The 13,516-nt window shown below is 39.0% G+C and overlaps 1 protein-coding gene across 6 annotated transcripts in view; it reads left to right on the forward strand.

Annotated features, from left to right (window-relative positions):
• Positions 1-13,516, forward strand: part of prdm6 (PR domain containing 6) — a 126,252-nt gene that overhangs the window by 86,236 nt on the left and 26,500 nt on the right. For all 6 annotated transcript variants that reach the window (XM_085426354.1, XM_085426358.1, XM_085426353.1 and 3 more), the window contains exons 6-7: positions 809-933; positions 10,814-11,189. In XM_085426354.1, the coding sequence (XP_085282480.1) occupies positions 809-933; positions 10,814-11,189 (501 nt within the window). The remainder of the gene's footprint in view (positions 1-808; positions 934-10,813; positions 11,190-13,516) is intronic.

Consider the following 13,516-nt stretch of genomic DNA (forward strand, 5'->3'; position numbering starts at 1 on the left):
AAACAGCAATAGGCGAGTCTTTGTGGACTTTGTGTAATTGCAGACTATTCCAGAGGCTTTGGCAATAACAGAAAGCCTGCACGCCTTTAGTTTTTATATGTGAGGTTGGGACAGAGAGGAGCTGCTGGGAGGACGACCTCAGTGACCTGATCTGTAACCTGTAGGGCGCCGATCCACAGAGGGATAGATTAACATTAATGCTTTTCACTTTTGTTCAGCATTATTACTCTGAAAGTTTTTTGTTTGCTTGTTTGTTTTTTTTAACTGAACCACTATTGACCTCAATATTCTAATGCATATAATGTGGATATGTGTGTTCATTTGCATATAGTTTGGTGTGTTTTTTGTGTGTTCATAACTTTAAAGTTTTTATAGTTTTATTTGTTTGTAGTTATTTTTCTAAATTGTAATTTTCTTGCAAAGCTCAATTATATATTTTTGAAACATCACACTTTATCCACAAATCAGTTCTCAGGTTTGCCAATGAATGAATTTGTTTATATATCAAAATGGTTGCATTTATCTATTTAGTGTTTATTTCTTAACTTCGATTCAGCTAGAGAATATTTTGGTTTTCCTTCAGCTCTTCTCAAGTAAAACACCTTATTTTTTCAGGATGAATGCCTGAATTATGCACTCCCTGCAACTCCCAAGAAATATCACTACATGTTGGGATAAATAAATAAATAAACTGCACTAAATGTCTACCCTGCATTGTAATTTAAAAGTGACAACATGACCTGAGAGAGTGGTGAAGTTTACTTTTGATGCACTTTTCAAACTAAACATGCCTGTGTCTGTATTGTAGATCCTGCATCTTCTACAGAGCATGTATGGATATCCCCAGAGGAACAGAGCTGCTGGTTTGGTACAACGACTCCTACACCTCGTTCTTCGGTATCCCGCTGCAGTGCATCGCCCAGGATGAAAACTGTGAGAAAATGTCTCAATAATCTAAGTTGACCTGTCTAGTGTATGTATATGTACATATACGTATAGTGAGATTGATAAACATTTTTTTAATATAAGCCTTAAATTTAGGCAAACGAAACAAAAAGACATTTACTGAATGTGTTTTTCTGTCCAAACTTTGTTAGGTCACACCTTCCAAATTTGTTGAAGTACAACATTATTTACATAGTTAAGAAAATGTGTTTAAAGGTCATCTGTTTCCTAGGAAGCAATAGGTTCACCTTCTTCAGCTGCCCTATGTTAAACTGAAGCACTAAAAATGGACTCGGATGTAAATTTGACTATGATATCTAAATGTCTGACACGTCCAAACATAAGCCAAACCTCTGCCCTGAAAACTGGCCTGCCTGCATTTAAAATCAGCTGTTTTCTTTGGCCATTCCTTAGCTTTTATTACTGACAGTATTTAAACTGGAGGAAATCTTTTGGCCTGCCACAAAAACAATGATACAAATGCATTTTCTTTAAAAAAAAAAAAAGAAAGAAAGAAAGAAAAAAAAGGGGATTTATTTGTCTGAAAAACCAAGCCAGCCAAAACAGGACTGGGGCAGGTCTTTTATTTGCTAAAATGTGGCCACACTGTGGGTTAGTGTTGACACACTTGCCTATTTTCCTGTCCTTAAGTCAAATGAAACTGAGGATGTTTTCCATCAAGACTTCTCATTGTTTTCTTCTTTGAAAACCCACACGTTTCTAAAGCTCTCTCTACTCCAGAGCAGGTTGGGTTCAACGAGCAGTGTGTAGGGACGGTACTTTGCTCAGGGGTACCTCAGGGTAGCCGTTCAGTAGAGTCGAACCCACGACCTTCAGTCAGGCAGGGGCTCTGACTGATCTGCACCTACGCAACAACTACTTCAAACCACTTGGCGAGTAGCAGTGAAACTGAGAAAAGTGGAAGAGTGGTCTCCCAAAATGGAGGGTGTTTGCCTTCAGAGTAAAGGTTATATATTGTAATTTAAATATACTTGTTGTCCAAATCTTGTGTTTTTAGCAGCAGCAGAACACCATTTTATCAAAAGTTCACCTCTCCCCCATGAGATAAGAAAACGCTGTGAGGAATTTTTGCACAAAAACATGAGAACCAGGACGAGTTGAGAACCTGTTCCACATAGTCCACTCTTTCATAATTGTCTGTCTCCAAGCTTATCAGTGTTTTTTATCAGTGTAGGTGTTTCCCTGAACGCTGAACATTGCAAAACAATGATGTTAAACTCATACCAAAGGAGCTGTTGCACACCTTTTCAGGATTTTTTTTTGTTAGAACTGTGAAAAATCCCCTCTCCCTGACAGTGTTATGAAGAAATCCTTACCATCCATTTTTATAGGTTTTATTCACTCAAAGCACAGGTGCATGTATTAATATTATCGCCATATTATCAGGAAAAAGCATAAATATTGTTACAGTATTGGGTTTTTGTCATCGTTTCAGTATCTTTTGGATCATTCCCCCCTAGGCGCTATCCTTTTGAACTCATTGGAACAGATGTTTATCAAGAAGGTAACAGTGACTCAGATCCTTTACTGTATGCAAGAGTCATGCTTAGTCCACAAATGCCCATTGTGGGCCAGGAAAAACCCTGCTGAATCATATTCAAGCCTCGTTTCTGTTTCTACAGATCTACTTTTCCTACAAACGCACGAAACTGCTCAGGAATTAATACGAGAATTGATCAAAGAGCAAAATCGACGATTATAATAAAGTCAAGAAAAACTTCAACACCCATCCCTATTTTATAGGTGCTTTTTTTGGGCAAATACTAGCCAGTTATTTCATGCATTTTACTAAAATACTTAAAAGGTTTCATGTCTGAGTTTTGATTAAATTAGGTGAAATTAAAAATAATGCATAGGCAGCTTAGGTCTTTGTAAACACAAGTAATGCAACTGTGTGCGTTTGCAGTTTGCTGCCACAGTCCCGCCATGATGAACGATGGCATGTAAAAGACTTGTTCCATCTGTAAAACCAGTTTGTGGCTAAACGTCTCTAATTTGCAATCAGCAGCACGATCTCATTTCACTGCGACTCTGTGAAAGACGAGCCTCTAATTCAATTCAATTCAATTTAGATTCCACAGATTAAAAATCTTTTTTCATGTTTGGTTTTTTGTGTGGTTTTTTGGTCAAAGTTTGTTTTTATCCCCCTGCAGGGGCTTGCTCTGTCAAATCCACAGGAGAAAAAAATGTTTAAATGGAACAGATATAAACAGGCTGACTGAGCAGAAAACTGGAGGAGATGTAAACAAAAACAAATTAGTGACAGAGAAAAAGAGAGAATGGATAGAGAAGAGACAGAGGGGGGAGAAAGAAAGAAACTAAAGACAGAAGACTGGGGAGAGGAGGGACAGAGACAAATACAAAGCACTGATTGAAGGAGGAATTGTGCACTGAAGATATGAACGTTTCATCCCACTTTGTGAACAACTGAGTGAAAAATGTGAAGCGAATTTTAGACTGATGGACATCCACGAGCCTGACTGTTGTTCTTTTTATGACTATGTGGACTAGTTCGTGGAGACTTTTCAAGCAGACCCCACTCCACTATCAGGTCTCCAGCTTTTCGTGTCTGCAACCGAGTAACACAGGCTTTAGGGAGCCTCAGCCAAACAACCTGACTTTTATTGTTCTGGCCATCTGTTCAGGCTGGTCTTTTAAATCAGTTCTGATAATATATAAGACATTTTAACAAACACATAGAGAAGTTTAAGCCTGATTGGTAGGCAAAGGCAGTGTTGCCAACTCCTCAGGAAGGAAAATCGCTATTGGCTGTCCTAAAAGTAGCTAGAAGTCACAAAATGATGTCATCACCTAATTTGCATAATTGGTCATGCTTATGTAATTGCAACTGAAGCTTTAGGAGAGAGAGAAATAACATCGTGGAAGAGACATAAAGCCAGTAAAGAACACGCTAAATGCATTTCGAATATATTTAGAACTAAAATTAAATTTCTTTCAGCAATTATTTTTTTTAATGTCACAATTCCAACCCTCCTCCTTTATCCAGGCTTGGTACTGGCAAAAGTGACCCAAAATAAGCAATCTTTGTGTGTGTGTGTGTTTAAGTAGTTTTAAACCTTGTGATCCACAAAAAGTAACAGTAAAAGAAGAATATTTTTAACTATAACATTGTTAACAAACTGCCCACAGTAGCACCCTCTGCTTGTTGACAGTAAGAGCGACACGTGCTTTCACGTCAAAAGTCATAAGTCTCCAATAACACCAGAAAAAGTTGCCAGATTTGTCGCTAGTCGCTTTTTAGACAAAAAAGTCGCTAAGGGGGTCTGAAAACTCGCTAAATATATTTGTTCAGGTTTTATTGAAATAGTATCAGATTTAGAGATGAGGTGTTAATTCAGCTCTATGAACAGTCTGAAAAACATAGTCAGCAACGTTGTTAAATTGTGTTATACAGAAATATGTTTCTGTTAATTAGAGTGACTTAATTAGTATAAATGAAGTGGATAAAAATTTTAAAAATCCTCCTGTGTGTTCACAGTTGACATGGACCATTTACTGTCAGCATTTACGGGATGACAATTGAGACCTTTGAATGGTTTCTATTCATGTGAAGGCATCTGGTCCTCAGCAGTCCAGATGTACCAAACACACATTCATACACACACATACACACCCTGGCATCGCACAAACAAATACCGGAGGATTTGCTTTTGTTCCACCCTGCAGTTAAAAAAGTTTGTTCACATGAAAATTAAATGAAATTAGATTAAGCTTCTTTTGTGCAAACATGAAAAGCAGCAGTTCTGCTCCAAATTAAAGACATTTTGCTTCTAACTGCATTGGAGCAGTTAGTTTCTGTGGCATTGTTATCTTGTAATTGTACCCACAAAGGATGACTGTGACGTCAAAACACTGCACTGGAGACAGTAGGCTGTCCTCAGTGGAACAGACATTTAAAGTTTTGACCTTTATTAGTGCTCCAAAGGCTGCCTGAACACAATAAGACTGGGAAATGTCCAGTGCAGTCACATTGTCCTGTAGCTCTATCTGCTGTGTTTGGGTACAATAGTGTTCAAACTCTTAAAAGTGGTGACCATATAAGGACATCCCCTCTTATTGATGTAATACATATCAAAGAGCAGGAAAAAAACTGTCTAAAACTGTTTAGAGCAATCTGAGTTGACTGACTCACACATTCTCTGTCCTCGTTATCAGTGTTGGGCTTATTGCTACAAAACAAGTCTTGGATTAGACACTACTGGTTACTTTTCCTGAAACCAGTGCAGCATATTACTTAATTATATGTTAGAGAAAGAACGCATTATGTTACTTTCGTGCTATTCCATAACATGACCTGAAATGCACTGCCGCACAATTATCAGGTCGTTATATAAACCTGAGGCTACAGTAGGACACACATACAGTCGTTCTGTTGCTGTTTCCGTATGAACATAAAACCAACAAAAATGCAAAGCTGACAACAATCCGAAGAGACTTCAAACCGATCTTCCACAGTGACTCTACTTTCAAAGCATGCACAGGCAGAATTGGAGGCTACACGCTGCAAGCCTGGCTGCTCATCACTGCCTTATTTACCTGCTGAAGATCAGGCTCTGGACTGGTGCTCTGGACGGGTCGACATACACTCAGCTATAACATCACTCTGGGTTCTTGGCTAGCTCTGTGCTAGCATGCTATCTGTGCATATTCTTGCAGAGAGGCAGTGTTGTGTTAGCAGTATAATGTAGTTATTTCTGTCCTAATTTTACTATTACGCACTTATTCTTTCATGTAGTAAAAATAAAAAGGATGTCCATATCCCCTCTCCTCAAAAAAGCGGCACACTGATCCACTGTTTTCCTCCTCCCTGCACACAAACTGAAATCAGCTGTTTGTAGGTGAAGTGTGCAGGAAGGAAAATGCATGTGACGTTTTTTTCTTTCATTATTTCCAGCTGCAGTGCAGATAACTGAAGACCCTTTGTAAATCAAGTAATAACATAATTTTAACTGTATTGTGATTTCTGAATTTAGTATGTTAACTGAATTTTTGTAAAATGTAGTATGATTACAGTAACGTGTTACTTTGCAATGCGTTACACCTGCTACTGATCACTATTTGGAACTCTGGCCATGTTAAATATGAGCATTCACCACAGTATGTAACAGTAGTACAGAAAATAAATAAAAACATCATAGGACCCCTTAAAGTAAAGTCATATACACAAAGGCAAACGACAAACAACAGGAAACACGCACATAACATTAAACACACATTTCTCTATACTCTTGCTTATGTGCAGAGCTCAAGCACTCACAGATACATTAAAGATGAATCAAGATCCAAACCACACAACAAAGAAAACACACACACCCCATGGTTGTTTACTCATACATGTTCCATCCAATCACAGCCTGTCGGCTTGACGCTCCACAGCAACATATGCACCAGCAGACGAGGAAACATCTCAGAAAGACTCTGCTTTATCTTTCTTTTCTTTGCTCCTGCTCTTTATTTAGTTTTTTCAACTTCCCTTTATCCTCTAGAACTGTGAGAAATGATGGGAAAAAACAGGAAAATGGATGAAATGAGAGGGAAAGTGGAGGAGTCAAAGAGGCAAAAGATTGAAGAAAAGAAAGGAGAGGGAAGAATGATTTTGATTTTGTCCACCTCTGCAGTAAACTCCTCCATACTTCTCTTCTTTATGTGACGTATTATTATTACCAGTCTTATAATTGCCTCCATTGATTTTATGAAACTTTATAATGGCTGTAACGTTATGGTTATTGATTACCCAGCAAAGATTTGGCAACATAATCAGAACTGTACTTCATTCCTGTAAAGAGAGGAAGACACTCTGAGACGAACGGTGGCCTCTCAAGAGTCAAACTTCCTGCTAATTCAGTATGATATAAATGTACAAGACTGACGCATATTCTTATTATTTTTAACTTATTTCATGTAAATCCGTGGATGTTGGTCTCTCATGACACCCTAATGAAGTCAAGTAGCCCCCAGAGGTCATTTTGTAGGGCTGTAGCAGTGCTCCGCCTGTTCCTCCTTCCACAAAGGAACAGATAACTGTCCTTCTGCTGAGAATATTCAATTCTATGACCATGTCCAACTATCCACATGTTGACAGTCCATCTCCTGGTATCTCCTCATTCTGTAGACTATGCTGGGAGACATAACATATCTTCTTGTGGCAGCACGTGTGGTTACCCTGGAGGAGCTTAACTATTGGAGGACCTGAATGGCCTCCAGTCACTGTCTCATGTTACTAGTCATGAGAAGGACACTGATTAAAAAACAAAACCAGAGAAAAGTCAGTTGAGACGGATAAGGAGAGGGCAATGGTCTGTGGAGTGCAATCCTTCTCAGATGCCTCGCCGATAGCAGGCAGCCTGTCCCCAAACAATCACAGTCGGACTCAGACTTGACTGTATTTACACTCAAATACATTGGTGAAAGTTTAACAAATAATAAATAAATAATTGTCCTTCCACTGATTAATACAGACAGATTGACTGCAATTTGTTGTCAATCCTCCTAAGTCTTGACACTATGCTGAGAGACACAGCAATACCTACTTACAATGGCACATATGATGTTGGCTCTAATTATGCCATCCTGGAGGCGCTGGACAACTTGGACAATCTAAATGGTGTGCAGGAAGTGAAACTCTTGTCATCAAAATAAAGAGTCCTTTCATAGTTTGATCACAATCAACAATGGTTGCTCAGTGTTCTTACTTTTTTTTGCTGTTGTTGTTGCCAATTACCAAGAGCAAGTAGTTCTGGTGACCCGAAGGTTGATCGTGGAACAACCGTAACGTATGGTAATTGGATAGGCCCTTGGTGGAAGGGATATTGTCTCCAAACAATTGGGCTCTTACTTGGAGTGACTGGAATCCATCTCAAATAGACTGGTGAAGGTTTGCAAAATAAGGTGGTCTAATTTGTTATCTAAGAATATGAACACATCAGTTCATCCTTTAATAGAGCAACTATATCACTGTTAAGCACCATAGTTCCACAAATAGATTGCATTTACATTTACAAACAGATAACACCAACTCCTTTGACAGATGAGTCTCATGATTTTTATTTTTATTTTTTATTTTTGGGGAACTTCTAGATATAATACATTTTGATGGCTGTAACATATATATTGTAAAACTGAATGACAAAGAGAGAGATACAAAAAGGGAAAAGAGGACAGGATGAGGAGAGGGCCTCAGATGATTCTCGTAATGAAGATGACATGGAAAAATGTTTGAATGAATACACAGAACTGATGGATAGGCAGACAATACAGAGGAAGATGAAACTCCAAGTTTAGGTGTCAGAAGTTGCTTTTAAAACTCTGTTCTGTGCGATGAAGACCAGCATCTCCTCCATTTGTATCTTTATGAGGGGCATGTAGGAGAGAACACACCCCTCATAAAGAAAGAAAATACAAACTCTGCAATGTTGCCAGCTGCATCTGCATAATTCTCTCATTTTGATGATGCATTTCATACGCAATCCAAACCGTATTGACCTGCATTTTTTGTATATGCAATGTTGGTTGCAACTTACAAATGGTGTAATTATCTCCTCATCAGGTTATTAGAGGATCAATCGAGCCTGGTGGCCTGATGGCAGAGGTGAGCTGATGAGGGATGGAAAATGGTTATGACGACTGAAGCAGCAGATCTCAGAGAGAGGGGTGTTTACTCATGTAAAATGATGCAATCGAAATGATGCGAAGAAATTCAGAAAAACTAAGAAAGCCAGAACTGTTGTTTATGCATTAGTGTGTGGGTAGAGAAGGAAAAATGTACCCAAGAATAATAATAACAAAATGGACTCACAAATTACCCAAATGAGTCTAACTAAAGAAGTCACAAAATAAGCTATTTGTCTTCTTAAATAACACGTTATGAGCATCTACTGGTTTGTCTGGTTAAGTTTAAGGATGTAAAACAACTTGTCCAATAGTTTTCCTTCCTCCCAGTCTGCATGCCAAGTTTTCCCAAGCAAACCAGTTTTACAGAATGAAAAGCAAAACCCTCCACAGTGAGTTAAAGTAAATCAACCCTCTTAATGCAATTTCAAACATGATGAAGGGTTATGGACTCCAGGTCTGTCAGTTGGTCTGACCACAAAACAGAACACAGCTGACTTCTGGGTCAAGTGAGGACAGCTGGCATCAACCAAAATCTAATTTACACACTTTTATATAATGTGTTTTTTCCTGTTAATCTCATTGTAGTTGACTGTTGTATTCACCAGCAACACTTTATCCAGAATCTGTTTTCCTATCGGTCTAATGGATTTATTATGCCAGCTCCTGTGTTCATTTTTTTTCTCTGAAGCACTTACTATATTCAATTCAATTCAGTGTTATTTATATAGCACCATATAGCAGTCATGTCAAAGCAGTCATTTTGTACTGTAACATAAGGGCCCAACCACATCAGAAAAAAAGCTCCAATGACCAGAACTGGCCCACGAGTCTGGTCAATCTGACCAGCATAAGGTAAAGGTAAAACCATCAAACCCCACAAAATCAAGAAGAGGCCTTGTTATAGTAAGGAATCTCAATTCAAGTGACACACTTATGTAGTGTAACCAAAAAATGCCAACATTTGCATAGAATGTATTATTTTCATCGTAACCTGCAACCATGGTTGCAATTATTAGCATGCTAGTGCTAGCAATATCACTCTAGGGCCCTTTGCTTATTTTATCTAAATCTGTGTGGGTTTCTACACCTTGAATTGAATTGAATTCTATAAAACAATAAATAAGTTGCTCACCTCTGCTCTGTAGGCGCAGTGAAAAAGGAAGGGTGTGTATTATGGGAAGTCCCACAGCAGTTTGAGTCTATAGGAGCACAACTAAAGGATGCTTCAATATCAACTCAACCAGCACTAACAGTAAGCCTTCTTAAAAAGGAAAGTTTTGAGTATAATCTCTAAAGTAAAGAAGGTGTCTGTCTCCTAAATTTAAACTTGGAGATGGTTCTTTGGGAGAACTTCATGATAGCTTGTTGTCGCATTCTTCTATTAAAAACTCTAGGTACCAAAAGTAAGGCTGCAGTCTGAGAACAAAATGCTTTATTGGGACAGTATAAGACTATGAGATCTTTCAGATATGATGGGGGCTAACTTTTTATATGAAAAGGACTGGTAAATTTAATTCTGGATTTAACAGTGAACTAGTGAAGGGAACATTTTAGAATGTTTGAGTTTCTGGAATGAAAGCAAAGTTTAAAGTAGAAATGTTAGTAGTTCTGTAAATTAAAACTCATCTGTAGTAGCATCATGCTGGAGGTCCATTTTTTGACCCTGAAACATAGCTTTTGCAGCTTTCTGTCTTCCCTGAGAGGAAAACAGTGAGTCGCTGTACTAACATAATTCCCATAATTCCATTCATTGATACCAGGAGCTGCAGTTTGCCCCGGGCTGGTCAGCCAGCTCTGGTCTCAGTTAGGACAATAAAGTTCTGGCTTTCCTTTCCTTTCCTCCCATCAAAACAGCTAAACCATACTTTTATCTATTAAGCCCAGCCCACTGACAACAATCCAACCTATAGGGACAGATATCATTAAGGGCCACCTGAAAGAATAAATGGTTTCATCCATTTGTTTGTGTTCAGGCCAAGAATATTTTTCCAGTCTTGCACTCTTGTTTGATCCTGTGCTGCAGTTTTGAAAACTTTAACAGTCCATGTTAGCATTGCTAGTCTTCTGAGTGCCTTCCAGCTATTCCTCCAAGTCAAAATTTTAAAGAACATCTTCATCAACATTAACTTACATCATTTTCCTCAGTTGTTGGCAGTTGTTGGACTCTCTTTTTTTCTACTTAAAACCAAATCATTTCTGTTTTTCTTGTGTCCAGTAAATGTCCCAGCCACAGTGGTGGAGGCCATGACGAGGCAGGAATCCCTCCAGTCCTTCAGCAAAAACGGCAAACCCTCTTCCTCATCCTCTTCATCGTCCTCCACTCCGTCCTCCACCCTCATGCGCTCCATGGTCTTCCCCCACTCCCCCTGCCCTCGGAGTTTCTCCCTGTTGGATAAGGTTGGGGTTCAGTCGGACTCCAGTTTTGGCCAGTTGGGGTCAAAGAACCAGAGAGTCCTGGCAAGTCCCACATCCACCAGCCAGCTTAGCAGTGAGTTCAGCGACTGGCACCTGTGGAAATGTGGCCAGTGCTTCAAGACCTTCACCCAGAGGATCCTGCTCCAGATGCATGTGTGTCCGCAAAATCCTGACCGGTAAGACACAGTGGTTTTAGGTACTTGACAGTTTGTCTCAAGGCTGTTGTAATGCAGGATAAACTGACACTAAAGGGACACAGTGTTGGTTTGAGAATGACTCCAAAAACTTTTCTTTATGTCTGAAACCTCAGGGGATCAAAATCTTTTGATAGCTTACAATCAACATTGTAAGCAACTGTGTTGTACCAAAGCCCTTAAAGAAGGTAGAAGGACTTCGGCATAATTTAAAATGAGTTTTAAATGAATAAAGGCGATGATTTTAACTGTAAACAAAGCACGATCTAGAGATAACGTGTATAATCAACATAGGTAGCAAGTGCCAAGTGCTCATATGTCCAGAAACGCCATTTTCAGTCAAGAATTTGGCTTCGAGATTTTGGTCTGTACCTACTGGCAGCTTGAAAAGAAATACTTTTTTGGCACAAAGATGACACTTCACCACATCAATGTCTTTTGTATTATAGTGTACAATACTTTGTGTAAAAAGAAAAAAATATGACCCTCAAAGTGACAAAGTGTCAGATAGTTGTTGCTGTTTTCCCAGAGGAAGCCAGCAAATCTGATGCGTTTGCTGTGATTTATGACTCTCATTGTTCCATCATGGCACTATTTGTGTGTGACAGAAAGTGGGAGTTTGGGGATGAGAGTGAAGAGTGTGTAAAAGTGTTTGAGTGTGTATAACATCTGCCAAGTTAATTATATACAGCATGCGTGGAGTGTGTGTATGTGTGTGCAAAAGGGGGACACAGGATGTATTGGAAATTTTTTGCTTAGCTTTATTTTTGTGGGGAGAGTCAGAGCGGCGTATAAATCAGCGCTGTGCGTCACTGAGAAATACCTCGCCTTACGGTGACGGGGCCAGGAAAACAGATGCCACTTATTCAATAAACTAATACTCATAGGGAAGAAAAATGTGGGCTGGATATGGAGGAGGGAGGGAGAGTCGATGGGGAGCTGCCTGTCAATAGGAAGGTTTTATGGGACAGAGGAGCAGATAAAATTCAGCTGAACAAGCCAAACAGAAACAGTCCTGGACCTCCAAGGCCATACTGTACCGTTCAGGTGAACTGGAATTATACCAGTATGCCCATGAGGCAAAGTCATGCCCCAACATAAGCACTAATCTTTTTCTTAAAGTTGCACCTAACCAGACTATTATATGCATCAAATGATGAAATTTATGTTTTTCTGCTGCACCATTCTTCATTGTACAAAGGACAAGAGTTGTCAATCTGTATGTTTAAGAGGTTCACTCTCACCCTGGCCATCAACTCTTTAGTTTGCCACCTTCTAAAAGCAGTACCAGAAGACTAAAGAATAGCTTCTTGGGCCATCAGGCTATTCAACACCCAAATTAAACTCTAAGCATTCACTGAACAAGTGCAATAGCTAAAATACCTCTAGATATCATCTATTCTGCTTTCTACCTGTGCCATTGTCAAAGCTGCTGTCATTAGGATTATTAGCTATGTATTTATTACTTTATTTTTATATTTTATTACTCTTTCATTCAAGTAGAATGATTTCAGCAGTGCTTCCAGTTCCGTTGCATGTTTGTGCTTATGAGTACAATGAAGCTTATCTTATCTCATCTCTTATCTTTTATATTTAAGTTCATAATATGAATGAAGTTGTGATAATAGAAAGTAAAGAAAATCAGAAAAGCTTCTGTTGGACACCAACTCATAAGTCATCATAGTGTATCACTGTGGGCTCTGTTTGGCCAGGTGTTTCACAAAAATGCGCTCTATGAACTACCACTATCCCTACAAGTCATGACATGCTGATAATGCAAAACTGGTATTAGTTTCTTACATCCTGTAAAGGTCTTTAAAGTGTAAACAAGCACTCAATATACCCCATGTGTGAAATTTTTCATTGACATCAAATATCCAAGATTAAACGTAGAACACTAACGGCTGAAAGTGATAGTGTTACAAAACTCATGTTAGTGTTGTAGGGTTAAGGTAAGTTGTAGGGAAGAATAAAATGTTCAATTAAATATCGATTTGATTAAAATGTTAGCTTCTGAAATGAAGTTTAACAGCATCCATCCATTTTTGTCCACTTATTCAATTCAGGGTTGCAGGGGGACTGGAGCCTATCCCAGCTATCATAGACCATGAGTTGGGGTACAACCTACAGGGCCAACACAGAGAAACAGACAGCCATTCATACTGACATTCACACCTACAGCCAATTTAGAATCATAGTTTAACTCCACTAACTGCATATCTTTGGTCTACGGAGAGGAGCCGAAGTACCTGGAAACAACCTAAACACACAGAACACCTCTGGCCAGATGTTGGAATTTAACCCGGGAC

This window comes from Rhamphochromis longiceps, linkage group LG12 (assembly GCF_057381845.1).
Source record: "Rhamphochromis longiceps isolate RC_006_pf linkage group LG12, R_longiceps_female_GT1.1, whole genome shotgun sequence".
Classification (NCBI taxonomy): domain Eukaryota; kingdom Metazoa; phylum Chordata; class Actinopteri; order Cichliformes; family Cichlidae; genus Rhamphochromis; species Rhamphochromis longiceps.